Source organism: Pseudochaenichthys georgianus, chromosome 13 (genome assembly GCF_902827115.2).
Source record: "Pseudochaenichthys georgianus chromosome 13, fPseGeo1.2, whole genome shotgun sequence".
NCBI lineage: Eukaryota > Metazoa > Chordata > Actinopteri > Perciformes > Channichthyidae > Pseudochaenichthys > Pseudochaenichthys georgianus.
In genome coordinates this window covers 12,302,935-12,319,147 of record NC_047515.1, presented here as the reverse complement: position 1 = coordinate 12,319,147, position 16,213 = coordinate 12,302,935, and the positions used below count along the sequence as shown (strand labels likewise).

The following is a 16,213-nucleotide window of genomic DNA, read 5'->3' as shown; positions in this document are numbered from 1 at the left end:
TTCACGTTACCCGACATCAGGAGTAGGAGAATTAGAAGCCAGGTCCTCCTCGCTGGGCTGGTCGGCTTGCCGTCGCAAGTGCGTGCTGCATAGGGGGAAAGTCTCCCATTTCCCTGGGCCCATAGACAGCGTAGTCCTCGCGGCAGAACCCCGGGTAGATGAGACGTCCATGAGAGAAGGTCCTCCGCGAGCAGCGGGGTTGTCATCATGGCAACAACTCTTCCTAAATCCGGGGAAGCCATGGTGCCTGGGGTAGGCCACACATCAAGCGCAGGTGTGTCTTGTGGGTGTTCAGCGCGATCCCCAGCACCAGGTAGCCGACCAGGTAGAATAGCAGGGGAGGTAGCCACATCATATATAAAATAAACTCCTTAATGTTTCTTGATTTATCGTCCAGTTAAACTTGTCCTCTCTGACTCTAAAGTCTCAGAAAGTTGACGTGAACTTTATAAACTTTATAAACTTCTTCCTTTTGACCGAAGAACAACCGTCTGGTTTCTCTCTGAAAGCAGCGGCACTACTATCCAGAAGAAGGCGTTGTCCAAATATAATCAAGTGTTGAATCAGACTTTAGTTCCACCTGGAGTAAATTCACCAGCTACCCTGCAGAATACAACGTACTTGAGACTAGCTGCACCTTGTTTGTTTGATTGTTGTTCCTTGACTGTGTGTTCACATCTTCGTGAGTCTGGCCCAAACGATGAAGCTGCTGAAGCTGAGGAGGAACACGGTGAAGCTGTCGCTCTACAGACACTTCACCAACACGCTCATCTTCGCCGTCATCGGTACGGAACATACTCTTTAAAGTGGTCTTTAACACCTGCTGAAAACAGACGTTGTGTATCTGAAGCTTGTGTGTTTGTGTGTTTTTTACAGCATCTGTCATCTTCACCATTTGGGCCTTCAAAACTTTGAAGAGTGATACTTGTCATTCTGTGAGTACTTAAAGCTTTACTATAAACTGTGACCTTTAAAAAAAAAAAAAAAAAAAAAAAGCAGGAATTTTCAGTGTTAAACCTGCCCATAAAATCTTGTTGCATTTGTATAATCCATGAATTTCACTTAAATTAATTAAGTTAAATTAACATTAATATACAACAACAAAAAAAGTCTCTAGATATCCCTTGCAGCTGCTTGAGTCAAGATCAATGGCTATATGCCTTATATCAAAAGCTGTTGCGGGCCATGCATTTCACACCTAGGCCTTCAGTAATAATAATTAATACTGTACAGAAACGCGTATCTAATGTAGCAAGAATGAAAGCTGTTACTAAAGAAAATTCAACAAGTCTCCTTTCGCTGCAGCCACAGCTGCGCCACACACATCATCTCTAGCAGAACTGCATCAATATTTACTTAATAAAATGACAAGAAAATATAAAAAATGTAAATAAAAGTCATTATAGCCGATACTCACCAATACGTTTGATTATTTGTACACAAAATTCATCCTCGTTTCTTTCCTAAAGAAGAGTTCAATCAGTCTGTTGTACAGATTATCTTAGTGTTTCAGTTCCAATAACAAGTCCTGTTCTATCGCCATGGAGGCTAATGCATAGTCATCCCCTTTAAAACCAGAGGTGGCCTCTTGTTTCCGGTCTAGAAAATATTATGTTCTAATGCCCCTCTTGGGATGTGCTTTGAGCTGTTAAAGATTCAGACTTTAGTTACTATGAGCCTGGTTTTTTTAATGAAAAATGGTTTTGATATATTGACTAGAACTTTTGCATCTATGCTGACAGGGTTATTAAAAACACAACATGTTTATAAAAAACAAAACAGTGGCACTTCACCAAAGATGCAGAATTAACTTGGTTGGTGGAGAAAAATCTTACTTCCAATCTATTAGCTACTGGCATATTTTAACAGTATTTGGATGATAGATGGTGCTAATTATCCCAATCTCATCGCCTCCAAACGTATTCCCTGGAAAGAAATAGAAGTGTATTAACGTTATCCTCGAGGTATTCGGGTCATTTTGCGATTTATCATTAGTAGGTTTAGTGTATTAGTAAGTCAAGTGTATTTGAATCAACTTAAAACACTGGAATCACTTAAAATGTGCATTTGTCCGCCATAATCAGGATATTTCAGCATTGATACACAGATCAAGAGCAGAGAAATATTTGTTGTTCCTGAAAACGAAGATTTTTGAAGTGCTTTCATTCTGATCTCTCTCTTTGTGCCTGCAGGACTGGAGGGAGCTGTGGATAGAAGACGCGTTCTGGCCCTTCTTGTTCTCCATCATCCTATTGGTCATCATGTTCCTATGGCGACCATCAGCCAATAACCAGAGGTAAGAAGGATGTCAAGAATGTTTTTATTTGTTTCTCTTTTTAATGGTAAAGATAATCCACTTCCTTTTTTCCTCTGTGTATCAGGTACGCCTATAGTCCTCTGTTCGATGAAGAGAGTGAGGAAGAGGAGCAGGAGCCCATGGCGAACGAGGCTTTCGGTAACAAATATTCGTCCTTTACTCCCTTGCTTCCTCTTTTCTCTATCCTGTTGCCTCCTTTCTTCCCTTCCTGCGTTTTTCTTTTGCCTCTACCACATTAGTTGATTTAAATGCCAAATTAAACTTAATGCGGCCAAACCAATACATGATCCGCTTTTACTGAAATATGCATCATAGAAAGTTATACCTCTTAGTTAATTACTTCCTGACTTACATATTTTTGTATCTCTGTTTTAATTCCTGTGTCTCCAGAAGGGATGAAATTGAGGGGCATAAAAAACGAGACCAACGGAACACCCAAAGCCAAACCCAAAGTGGTGAGTAAAACATAAACAGCAGCTGCCATTTTTTTTAAATTCTCTATTTCCAAACTAATTTGATGTTAGTAGTAGTTCCAGTTTAACAACAGTTTGCCTCAATTGTAAGTATTTTTTCTCTACAGTGTTGTACATGTGCAGGAGCTGAGATGGAAGGTTCCCCGAGTGATATTGGGATCATTTGGTAGTTTCACTTAAAGGACAGATATATATTCCTTGAAAATACCACAGACATCCACGCTGTTCTGTATCTAACACTACTGTGCACTCAGACATGTTGGAGGGTTGTAACAGTAAGAGATTTTTCATGCCAGCACAACCACCTCAGGAAATATCCCAGTTTCACAGTATAACATAGTTATCATTATCACCAATTACAATGACCCTTGAACTACGTTTTTTGTCTGTACAACTCACACACGAAGGTCAGCCCCCCCCTCACAGTTTATCTTTTGGTTTACACTTTGCAGCTCCTTTTTTTTGCAATCTTGATAATCCCTGGTTTGTTTTTGGGATATTCCACATTGCAAATCGAGGGGTGAGAACCAGACATTTTGGTCCAAAATGAGTTATATATATCAAATGAAAGCTCTCGATGAGCTCTTTCTACTGCCAAAAGGGTGCATGTGAATTCTAAACCAATCCAGAGTTATTCATCAAAAACCAAAAGACCTAACACAGAACACACTGAACTATTTGGGGCCAAAAGGACGTAAGTGCACTTACGCCCTTTTGACCCTGAGAAATGTATTATGGGTTAAGCCTTTGGATAGCACTTGAGTCAAAATGGCTGACACCATATGTAAGCAAGCTAGGTCAACCATGAGAGGAAAGCTTTTCACTGCTGAAGAAGTGGTACTACGCTTATTTCAAGATGCAGAAGAGCTTGATGAAGAGAATGAAATAATCCAGGATTCAAAGTCAATGCTGAGTGACAAAGGAAACTTAGTTTCTACAGATCCATCTTCAACAGAGAATTCAACTCATCAGAGATCAGCACATGCATGTTCCAGTATCTGTCAACTCTTTCAGGTACTGAGCATGTGGTGCTGTACTCTGACACATGTGGGGCAGAACAGGAATGCTGGTTTTAGTGCCATGTGTCTCCATGCAGTCAACACCTTGCCCATCTCCATTATTGACCATACATTCATGGAGTCTGGACACAGCAAGATGGAATGTGACCGTGTTCATGCAGCCATTGAGACCGACAGAAAAAAAGGGCCTGTGTATAGTTCGGAGTGCCATCCTCACTCTTGTGAGGATGGCAAGGAGGAACAGGCCATAGAAGGTGATTGAGCTTGGGCACAGCGACTTTCTGGATGTCAAGTCCTTCTCACAACACACTAGGGCTGCTCGATTATGGCAAAACAAATCACGATTATTTTGGTCAATATTGATATAACTATTATTAAATATGATTATTTATTGACTTGAAACATCCATTTATTGAACTTAAAAAAAAAAAAAATAATAATTTGAACAGTATCTTTTTAACAGTTGATTACCCTGAACTTTAAGTATAACTCAACTGCAAAGTATTTAGCTGAAGCCACATCTTTTTTAACTTCCCCACTGCAGGCAGTGCAGATCTGGTGAAATGATGTGAGATGGCATCGCGTAACGCTTGTCCATAGTGTTAGCCAGTTGCTTAAACCCCTGGTTGCTAACCGTGCTAACTGGGCTTGTATTTAGCTATGTGGAATGTGATGGCATGTGTTATATCTTTGTGTCCTTGCGAGCTGCTTGAGTAGGCCGTTGCACTGTAAAGCGCGTCCTTAATTGATGACTGTGATGTGGTGGATGAAGTCGAGGGGGAACGCTCGTGAACTGTCAACAGGAGGGCTCGCTGCGGGGAAACTGTGGACCTCGTTGCAAGCCAAAATCGTAATCGAGATAAAAATACGATTAATTGCACAGCCCTACAACACACGTTTCGAAACAGAACCAAAGACACAGAGGGACAAACAGTTTGTTGGCAGAAAATGAAATGGCTGCGCTACACAAAAGAGGATCCGAAAAGGACTCAGTTCAAATATGAGCTGTCCGACCAAGCTGCAAGTTGGAAAGCAGGAGACCAGAGGTGCTCATGCAATTGAACCAAAGAAGATGCATACAGGTCCACCTGGGACCACTGCTGTGAAAAAGAAAGACGTACTCACACAAATGGGAGTATCCCTCACTCTTATGTGGACTTCTACTAGTCTTTGCAAGTCAATCAGGCAGAGTAGGCTAGTATGTCCTTTCAAATCTATCTGAAACTTACATGATCTGCATGAAATGTGCTATTTGACATTCCAATGTTCTAAAGTCGTTTTTGATTTGCCAAACAGTTATTAGGCCAGGTTTAATGTAATCTATTGTTATTCAGTGAACTAATGTGATATTGATATGTTATATGATCACAATGGACTCTGTAGCCTATTTTCAATCGGTTATTTGGGGAAATGGCTAAACAATTCACTATTTGGCAAAATGGTTATTAATGTTTTTTTTTTTTTAATAATTACATTCAATGAACTAATATGATATAAGGATATTTTCATATAATATTGTTATTATAACAATTGATTACTGTTACTTTTGAACTCATAAATGTAAAGCCTTTTTCCTATTTTTATCAGATACGCCCTTTTTCTTAGTTCATATGAGATAAAATCTTAGTTCCAAAAAGGCGCATGTGACTTTCTTCCGAATAAAAAAAAAGATAGAAGAATATTTTTTTCAATGAAAATCAAAATATTGTTCATTAAGTATATTGTCATCCACATGTTTATGAAGTTTTCATATTAAAGATTGAATTTAATAAACAAAGTATGGTCGTTTTTTGTTTTGGCTCTCCTGTAAAGTTAGTCAAATGTCACTTACGCCCCTCTGGTTCTCACCCCTCGAAATGTTATTTCTCGGTGAGGGATGGAGAACAGAGGCCTGTACTACGAAGCTGGTTCAACCTAACCTGGATATGTTTGAGTTAGCCGGTTGGCCTAATCCAAAACATACGCGCTCTCGCTAAACTGTACTACGACGCTGGTTAACAAGTGGATCGCTCAAGCCAGTCGTGTCCTATCTAGTTAGGTGCGCGTTCACATGAAAGGGGTGGTATCTGGAGCATTCGACCAATCACAAACATGGAGAAGCGTACTGACAGCGCAGCGTCATACTTCCTGAATGAAAAGTCAACTATAATATTAGACATATGAAGAAGTTAAACTTTAAACATCCATGACTTAAACACTTGATCCAGGATCAAAGCCACAGAGCTGCACCTGCAAGGTGAATACAGCTGGTAACAGAACAAGTGTTTGAATGCGTACATTAACAGGTTTATGATATCACTGCCCGTCTAAAACACGATCTGACTTTCATTATATTTGTCTAGAGTGTTTCGTCAACTTAATGTGTTGCTTAAAATAATACTTCTGCATCCAGTATGTGACACTGTGAGTGTTGCACGGCCAGATACGGCTCAGCTGACTCAGATAAGAAAATATATGATACATTATGAAGTGATATGCCGCGGACTGTACTTAATGTTACTCTGATCCGGTTACTTATGTTGTGGCAGATATTTAAGTGCTTTCTTAACGCTAATGTTATAATAGTCAGATTGCTCTGAAGATGGAGGTGATATTCTATTAATGTTCACGTTCACACAGTCGGTGATGTTTGCCGGCCGTCTTTCCTGCAACGGCAGTTTTTCTGTATTTCCTTTCTCCTGTAATATGACTTGATCGCTTTAAACTCCGCACACTGAGCTCTGATTGGTCAGCAGGCGGTGCTTTCACTGAGTTGAGCTCTTAGCCTGCAACCTAACCTGCTCCGGGGCAGGTTAGCCGCACAGCATAAGTTACCATGGAGATCTTGCTCGCTAAAAAGAGAACCAGCTTCGTAGGACCGGAAACCCCGAGTTTTCCCTGAAGTTAGCTGGCTAAGCGAAAATCCTGCTTCGTAGTACACCCCCCAGTACAATACAAAGAAGTAAATGTTATGATAACTGTAATACGGCGTCATATTGTGATACCGTTCACACATGTTTTTCCTGTGCTTTTGGCCCATGTGACCATCAATTGAGATTCTCGAGGGTGGGTCGCATGGACAAAAGAACGAGATGTAGTTAATGAAATGTATCTTAATGGGTATTTATTTCAGATTCTCAACACTAGGGCTAGTGGTTTGGATTGACATTATTTGTGTTTATATTTGTCCAAGATGGAAAGAAACAATTTCTCTGACAGGACACATTTTTGAAAATAAAGATAAATTAGATTATTGTATTAACTATTTTAAGTTTATACCGTTTATTTAAATTTTAAAAGATAATTAAATGAAAGAGGTTAAGGTAATTCTGACTATAACAACCATTCAGCATGTTGCAGTCATGCTACCTCCATTCCGATATTCAGCACTCTGCTTCATCCAGAGTGAAACAAAGCCCTAAAACAACTGTTGGTGCCACATGCAATATCATCTTTTTTACATTAAATCAGCTTAACACCACTTTGTTGTTTTTCCAGGATGAGGATCTGAAATGGGTCGAAGAGAACATCCCGACATCTTTGGCAGATGTGTAAGTCTTCATCAGCGCGACATCAGTATCTTGGCTATGATAATTATGCATCATAAATGAATGTTTCTTAAATGTTATGCTTTTCCTTCCTTCTCACAGTGCATTACCCGCCCTGCTGGACTCTGATGAGGTAAGGCTTTTACACATCATTACTAAACTATGATGAATCACACACAGAAAAGGAAATGAGATTCAAAATCAACTTTATAGATCCTGTTTCAAAGTTGAAGTCGTTTAAAAATATACAGCAACCAAAAACAGAAGAAGTAATGTCAGTATGGTGCATTTACTGACTAGTAAGCAGGTAACTGTAAACTTTGATTAAGAACGTTTAGATAAGTTGTCAACAGTATTATTCTGCCTGGGCACGTAGCAATGATGTACACATCGCCAGATAGTTAAACATTTTATTGTAGTAATCTTGTGAAAATGAAAGTAAAAAGTACAAAGCATTGCAATCAATACAATGACATGTTACAAAATATAAACATAAATGAAATCTATAAACATAGATAAATCATAACAATGCCTCTCCAAGGTCTACATGAGCAGATGGAGCCGGATGTAAGAGGAGGTATAACATGTGGCTCTCTGTCACTACCCGATCTGCATCCCTGCCCTATCTGCAGTGCGCATGTGCGAGATGGTCCGCCATATTGGACAACTCCGTACGACAACCCAACTAGGACACTTGACACAGTGGCTTTTGGCAAAGCACAAAAAGAAAACTCAAAAAACCGAGAGAGATGAGTTATTGTTATTACAACGTGACTTCACTATTATTTAACAACTCTTTTTATTGGGTTCTTTTATTTGGGGTTAAGTACATTGTCAGAATACGTGAGAAATGTATTTAACTTCTGTTAGACAGCTATATGCCATAAATGTTTGCATACATTCACAGTAAATATGTATTCAGTATGATAGCTGTCTAACAGAAGTTAAATCCATTTTTCACTTATTCTGACAATGTACTTAACCCCAAATAAAAGAACCCAATAAAAACTGTGTCAAGTGTCCTAGTTGGGTTGCCGTACGGAGTTGTCCAATATGGCGGGCCATCTCGCACATGCGCACTGCAGATAGGGCAGGGATGCAGATCGGGTAGTGACTGTGGGTGTTTCTCAATCTCGAGTAAAGCTGCTCCAGAGCCACTATTTACTTAAAATCCCCACAATGCTTTGCGCACGGACCAATTTCCCCAAATCTGTGGCGGAAAATGTAAGGCGGGGCCTCTCATATGACGCACACCTGCACACTTGCTAGCCTGTTCCACTCTTCGTTTTCCGAATGCCAGGAAGTATTCTTGCCTAGCTTCTGAAGCAAGACGCTCAGAAGACATGTGCTACCAAGCAAGCGTACTCGACATTGAGAAACACCCATGGATGTATAATAAGAACTGGATACAGCGTGGGAGGCGGGGCCTCATTCATTCCTATGAGAGTTGCTCATTAGCGCATGATGATAAAATGGCCCAACTTTTGAGAGAGTGAAACGTCACAGATTACCCGGCATGCCTGAGAAGTACCCGTATGTGCGCTCATAGCGCATGCGCAACTTTAACCAAAATGCTCATTCACATCAAGCACGTCAATTTGCGTACACGTAACAGCACCGTGCGTTCATGACAGCATGGTAATGGGTTGTTATTGTGATGGATTTGATATTAACCAGGCGGTAGTTAGCAGTTAGCTAACTGCTATATTTATATATACACACAGTGCAATAAGCTTCTTAGTGCAATAATAAGCTACAGGGACGTTAATCTAACGTCGGTAATATTAACTTTATTTAATACAACATTTACGGTACAAGATTTAATCATACAGCCCATGTAGTATAATATTTTACAAATTATGAATTACAGCAAACATGTGCAATATATCCATTATTACAGCTCCGTGGGCTGGCAGTAAGGCGATATGGGTCCGTTGTTATTGTGCATCCATGGGTAAAGAGAAACGCATGTAGTGCTGAACACGTAACATGAACGTGCCGGGCGGCGCGGTCCCGTGGGTTAGATGCGCGTTCATAATGCAGAGGGAAATAACTCTCAGAATAACGTTATTAGCACATTTTTACAACTTGAGGAACGAATGTTTTTAATAAGGGCTATACAAGTGTTCATACTGGGTTGTTTATTTAGTTTTAAAAAAATGATCCAACGATTTACAGACCATTCTTTCTCCATGTAAGTCAATGGGAAAAAGTGTTTCTGGGCCTGGCAACCAAACGGAAGTGTAGTACCGCCGTTTGGCCAGCACGAATATTTTCATCTGCGTCCGGCGCACTTCCTGGGGGCTTGGAAACACCCCCACTCTCTAGCTTGTCTGTGAGAAAAACATGGCCGCTGACCTTTCAACTCAGTCATGTGACTATGTGATGTGACCTCTACTGGCCAATGAAAACACAAACAGCCAAAAATAGCATGCATATGCTGCAATCAAGCCAATTGCCTCTAGGAGGTGCTATAACAGCAAAACCGAAATGTACATGTCAAGTATAGCAAGTATTACCTGTAGGCTATGCTGGTTATATCTTACAGAATGTCCTTCATTTATCCTCCATGGTAAAAGCATTTCCCATCTAGTTTAATGTCATGCTCAGATCAATATTAAGAATTTGAGGAAAGCATCTTCAGCTCTTGCACAAATATTATGCCAAGTACAAAGTTTAAATGATTTTTAAAACATGTCACCAGAAGGGATGAAAAAAAAGAAGTATATATATATATATATATAAAATCATGTTGTTTTCTACAATACATTTTTAATCATTTCATGTTTTACAAAATACATGTTGAAAATCTGCACAAGATTGATACACACACACACACACACACACACACACACACACACACACACACACACACTTGTTTATCATATTTGTAGTTCTTATTGTCAGCAGCAGGGGGTGGCATACCATCAAGGCAGAGCAGTTGTTGCTACGGTTACATCACACTGTTGTTATCCTTCTCCCTGTTGTCATGGCGAGCAGAACAATGTGATTGCAACATGCCTGTGTGTGTGTTATTGTCTTTATTATTTGATGTTCCGTCACAATCTCTCTGAACCATCTCCAAATTATTTACTCTTTCATCTCCGAGCTGAACCTTTTAAAGTGATCCATCAATCAACAAAGTGCCTCTCAAGCAGAATCAATTTCTTATGTAAGCTTCTGTATGAACACTGACAGATTTTCAAATCCATATTAAGTACTTGCTCTATGGAATTACATTTTATTGGGTTCCTGTTGTAAGACATGAAGCAGGGAACAGAGAAAGCTTTGGCTCTGGTTTAAATATGACTTCCTTAGATCTGTGAGCTGTAATTATTGTGCTTTGGGTCAGGATCCTACTATTAAATGGCTACACACTAAATAAACCAAGGACTTGATTCCCCATATTGATTAAAAACATTTGTATTAGTTTAAAAATGATGGGATTGCTTCTGCTAAGTAAATAAAACGTGTACCAGTGTACTTATCTCGGAACAAGGTTTCATGATGTCCTCCACAACAGCTAAACACTACAAAACTGATTTTGACCATTTTAGCCAAGTCTGAAGGTCTCTAAAAAATAAAGTTTCATTTGCTGTTCGGGTCTGGGAAGACCCAGCAGAATTGTTGTCGGTCACTCTGGGTCAAATTTGGCCTAATCAAGATTAATCTTTGACTTTAGACACCCCTCCCCCACCCCCTTCATACACTGTAACAATACTTTTTCGCAACATGCACCTGGTCTCCCCTCCCTCTGCCCCCTCCCCCCACGGGAACTCGACCTTTCACAAAGAATATGTACACTAACACTTGAAACTGAACACACACATGAACGTGTGCAATATGTGGTGTGATGAGTTTTGGGGCCATACAATTAAACAGGATTGTACGGTTATGAATGATAATAAGTTAGTTATGATGTAGTTAAAACAATATTGGATGATAGTCATTTTTCTTGTGTGTTTTGGACTGAAATAAATCATGGGTCAAAATGTACCCGCGAACACCATGAACGGTAACGGCTTTCGAACACAACACAAGGGTTAAGATTAGATTAGGAAAATAATTGCATTAACTTCCTACTATCCAAGGTACAAGGCTTTTATTAGTCATACGTACATAGCTACAGTGTAGTTATGACGATGAAAATCCTAGGTCACAGGCTCCTCCAACAGTGTAACACAATAAAACAGAAGAAATAGTGCAAGTAAATACAAAAAATAAAATAGTGCAATAAGAGTCTATATACAAGTGATTGGAATATGATATATTAGATAACTAATTTCTAAGTTGCAGCCAGATGAATGTTATGGATGTTGTTTCAAAAGTTCAGGTGTTTAATAGTGTTCTGGCCTGTGGGATGAAACTCTCCCTGAGTCTGGTGGTTTTAGTCCGGATGCTGCGGTACCGCCTGCCAGACGGCAGCAGACAGAACAGTTTGTGGTTGGGGTGATGGGGGTCTTTGATAATCCTGAGGGCTTTCTTCCTGAGCCGCTGGGAGTAAAGATCCTCCATTGATGGCAGCTCCGTTGTGGTGATGTGCTGTGTCCTTATGGCATACTATGTAATGCTTATTATTTAAGAGGTGTTCTTATGACATATTATTCCTACAGTAACAGATTATGTTATTCATCACGATTAGGAGGTAAATAAAGGGAAATTGCTTTACCTGCCTCCGTCTTTGGATATGCCGTAACTTTTAAAAACCGCCAATCAGACGTTGGTGCGCTCTTGAGGCTGTGATTGGTCTGCTGTGAAGAGGTGAGAATTTGGGTCAAGGTTTCTCGCTCTAGCACGCCTTTTCCTTTTTTTCTTGACAAGACTTTTCCGGTCACTTTTTTGTGTACTGACTAAATGTCTTCCAATGTGTGCTGGTATCACCATATTTAAATCCTATGATGTATAGCTTTTCACCCTACCCTCGTGTGTAGCTCTTTTGAAGTTTCAATTATTAGTATCAGGATCAAAGTTTCTCATGCAGTTGTAAAACGGTATTTATTATTGTGTTATGTTTTCTGTTACAGGAAACAATAATGACTAAATACGAGATGTCCAAGATGGAGTAAAGCGGAAGACGAGAGATGAGCGGGGGGGAAAAACACACCAGTCTGGTAGACAGACAGATACATGATACAGATAAATGTTGTATATAGGATGGATTTAAAGGGAAAGGTGGCTCATTAAAGGGAATCGATGGGAGAAAAAGGGAACGCAGGCAGCGAGTGTTTGCTTTGTGAGACGGTGTGTCTGAATGTGATCTAACCCTGACTTTATGAGCTTTGTAAGCCTTGACTGTACATAGACTGGGAGTTAAATTGATCAGGGCAGCACACAGATTATTTGTATTTGTATTTTATATATAAATATCTAAAGTTTATTTAGACACATTTGATGCTAATCGTGTTCTGCTAGAGAGCAGCTTGTTTGCATTTGTGGAAATGTTATCTTTTTCAATATAGTCATCGGACATTTGTGTTTTCACTGTTGACACAACATGAGCGCCCCCAGTGGTTCTCTTGAGTCCTTACCTGTGTTTTTCAGATCTGAAATAAACTAATTAACTGTATGTAAATGCATATACACATCGTTTTCACATTCTTACTTATTGGAGCTGTGAGGTTTGTCGTCATTTGGTTTTGGTTTCAGCTGTGGTTCCAGTGCAATTTGAACCAATAAACTGTTCATGTTGAGATTATTTTATAAAGACTACGTATGAAACTGAATTGAGTGGTCGTTTTTACTTTGCGTCATTGTGAAGGGATTTTGCAAGAAAAAGGACGGATCATCTGTCCTTAAATTACAATTCTCCACTGGTTCCATTATTTACATGACTTGTGTGGCCTCGTCGGAGAGCCATAACATAAGTTTAGCCACAATCCCATCAGCCTCAGCTTTAATTTGTATTTAGTGCTAGTAAGCACATTTGACCATGCCAATACACAACTGTATGTCCCAATGTCTATTTTTTCATATTTCATCCTGTTAACAATCAATTACTTATAGTAATATTTAACAGATTACCTGAAATAGTTGTCAGTGGCAGCCCTTTTGTTTTAGGAGACTCCTCTGGCGATAAGCGGTTCTGCAGATGTGTTTTTGGTTCTTACTCCAAAAGTTTATCGTATATGAATTTTCCCTAAAATGTCGCCAGACACCAATTACTTTTACACGAGAACTAAGTTAAAGCAAAGTGTATACCTCAATTATTTGAGGTCAGTTTGGCGACTAAACACTCCATACATCATGGAGTTGCCGCAGGGAAAAAGTCAGATCTCGCCCTCTGCTGTCGGCTGCCATCAGCAGTCTGCCCGCTGTTATCAGGAACATATCTGCAAACGCTCTCTGGGGTCGTTTTAGATTTGAAACTGAAATGATGGATGTCAGGATATAGTTCTTTTAACACAACCCTCACCCTCAATTTCAATACTTATCCACATGTATTCCGTTTTTCCTTTTGTTTTCGAATACAAATCTCGTCCACACAAGAACAGTTTAAGAAAAATAATCTCCGTCCTGATTTAACGCAATTGAAGTGCTTTCAAGGACACACACACACACACACACACACACACACACACACACACACACACACACACACACACACACACACACACACACACACCGGTGACCTTGGCAGCAGGGTCGTGGGAGAGTTCGATGCTGTCACGATCTGTCTGTATTGTATTTTGTCTTGTCTTTTTCTGTCTCTTGTTTCATGTTTTATTTTGAAAGGTCTTCACCTCCTGTCTTGCCTGTTTCTGTCTGCGTTGTGTCTTGTTTAAATCTGTCTGTGGTTCCCTGTCGTTAGTTTCCCTGGTGTGTCTAATTGACCCGATTGTGTTCACCTGGTGTCCCTGTGTTTTCTCCTCCCTCCTCACCTGTGTCTTGTTTGTGTGATTAGTCTTGTGTGTATTTAAGTTCTGGTTTTTCTGTCTGTCTTTGTCGGTTCGTCTTGTGTCATGACTAGTTCGTCGGTGAGTGTTCTGTTTTGTCTTTGTTTATATCCCTAGCCTTGAAATAAAGGAGTTTTTTCAGTTTATATCTGCATCTGCATATCCTGCTTCCAACATACATCGTAACAGATGCATTAGGCGACCTCTGCTGCTCATATTGTGGTAACTGTACATGTCCTGTTAGCTAAATGATTGTGCCTGTCAGCTGTTCACGGTTGTATTATTGCCTGAGTCATTCGGGATTCCTGACAAAAGAGATAGGGTTCAAGGCTTTTATTTTTCATATGTACATAGCTACAGTGTAGTTATGTCGATGAAAATCTTAGGTCACAGGCTCTACCAACAGTGCAACACAATAAAACAGAAAAAGTAGTGCAAGTAAGACAACAAAAATAAATAGGGAAATAGTGCAATAAGAGTCTATATACAAGTGATTGGAATATGATATATTGGATAAATAATGTATAAGTTGCAGCCAGATGAATGTTATGGATTTTCTTTCAACAGTTCAGGTGTTTAACAGTCTTATGGTCTGTGGGATGAAACTGTCCCTGAGTCTGGTGGTTTTAGTCCGGATGCTGCGGTACCGCCTGCCAGACATCAGCAGACAGAACAGTTTGTGGCTGTGGTGGGGGTGTTCTATAACCCTGAGCCGCTGGGAGTAAAGATCCTCCATGGATGGCAGCTCAGTCCTGGCGATGTGCTGTGTGGTTTTCACCACCCTCTGTAGAGTCTTACGGTTGAGGGCGGTACAACTGCCGTACCAGGCCGTGATGCAGCCAGTCAGGATACTCTCTATGGTGCACCTGTATAAGTTGCAGAGTATCCTGGAGTCCATGTTGAACCTCGTCAGCCTGCGGAGGAAGAAGAGCCGCTGTTTTGGTGATGGTGTTCGTGTGATGATTCCATGTTAGGTCCACAGTGATGTGGACACCGAGGAACCTGAAGCTGCTTACTCTCTCTAACGTAGTCCCATTAGGCGCTTTCACACCGGAGTACTTTTCCCAGGAATAGTTCCGATAGTTCCTGGGATTTTGCGTTCACACCAAAAAGATCTGGAACTAGAACTTTTTTTTGCCAACATTTTCACCCCTTTTTAGTCCCTGCTAGAGAGCAGGGACTTTCCTGGGGAGAAAAAGGTTCCAATTTCTGATTGGCTGGGCGAATTGCAAACCACGCCCCGTAAAACTCTTAACATCTTTTGTTAAGCCGCCATTTTATTTGCTCGCATTAGCATTAGCCCAGCGCACCAATGGGGAGAGACTAACTTATGGCAACACAAAAGAACACATGGGCGTGGTGGAGTGATGAGGAGGTGTCGGCGCTTCTTCGAAAGCCAGTCCCCAACTCCGGGGACTTCTGGTGGCAGTATACGCCGTGAAGTTGTTTGTGGCCCGCCAGTAAACCCAAAGCAGAAGAAGAAGTGACGTCCGCGGCTCCCTCAGGGACTGATTCCGGTGTGAACGCGATTTACTAGATAGATTGACTACTCGATCACCATCCCTACCCGATCCGCATTGTGCATGTGCGAGATGGTCCGTCATATTGGACAACTCCATACGGAAAACCGATTAGGACAGATTTTGTATCAAAGGGGGATGTATCATTTTGGAGATAAACTCAGCTTTATGTTTCTGCACTTCATTTCGTAATGCATCATCGGTTTGTTGTTGAACTTGATTGTGTGAAGTGACTGTAATATTTGGTTTGTACAAACATAAAAAGTTAATTAAAAAAACCTGGAAAGTAAATAATTCACTCCATTGTTTGTTGTCTTTTGATGATTTGTGAAGAAATAAGCCTTAAAATCGTATTTGGTGTTTCATAATGATACATTTTGCATAAGAAAAAAAGAACCCCGATACATCAAGTTTGCATCCGTTATGACAATCTGAATTCTGGCAGTGTGGGATCTTGTATAAGT

The 16,213-nt window shown here is 40.3% G+C and overlaps 1 protein-coding gene across 1 annotated transcript in view; it reads left to right on the top strand.

Annotated features, from left to right (window-relative positions):
• Positions 1-13,059, top strand: part of LOC117457287 (transmembrane protein 87A) — a 32,930-nt gene extending 19,871 nt beyond the window's left edge. The window contains exons 13-20 of the mRNA XM_071205333.1: positions 679-785; positions 877-935; positions 2,193-2,296; positions 2,382-2,455; positions 2,708-2,772; positions 7,287-7,339; positions 7,439-7,469; positions 12,361-13,059. Coding sequence (XP_071061434.1) covers positions 679-785; positions 877-935; positions 2,193-2,296; positions 2,382-2,455; positions 2,708-2,772; positions 7,287-7,339; positions 7,439-7,469; positions 12,361-12,402 — 535 coding nt within the window. The 3' untranslated portion in view covers positions 12,403-13,059. The remainder of the gene's footprint in view (positions 1-678; positions 786-876; positions 936-2,192; positions 2,297-2,381; positions 2,456-2,707; positions 2,773-7,286; positions 7,340-7,438; positions 7,470-12,360) is intronic.
• Positions 13,060-16,213: the final 3,154 nt, after the last annotated feature.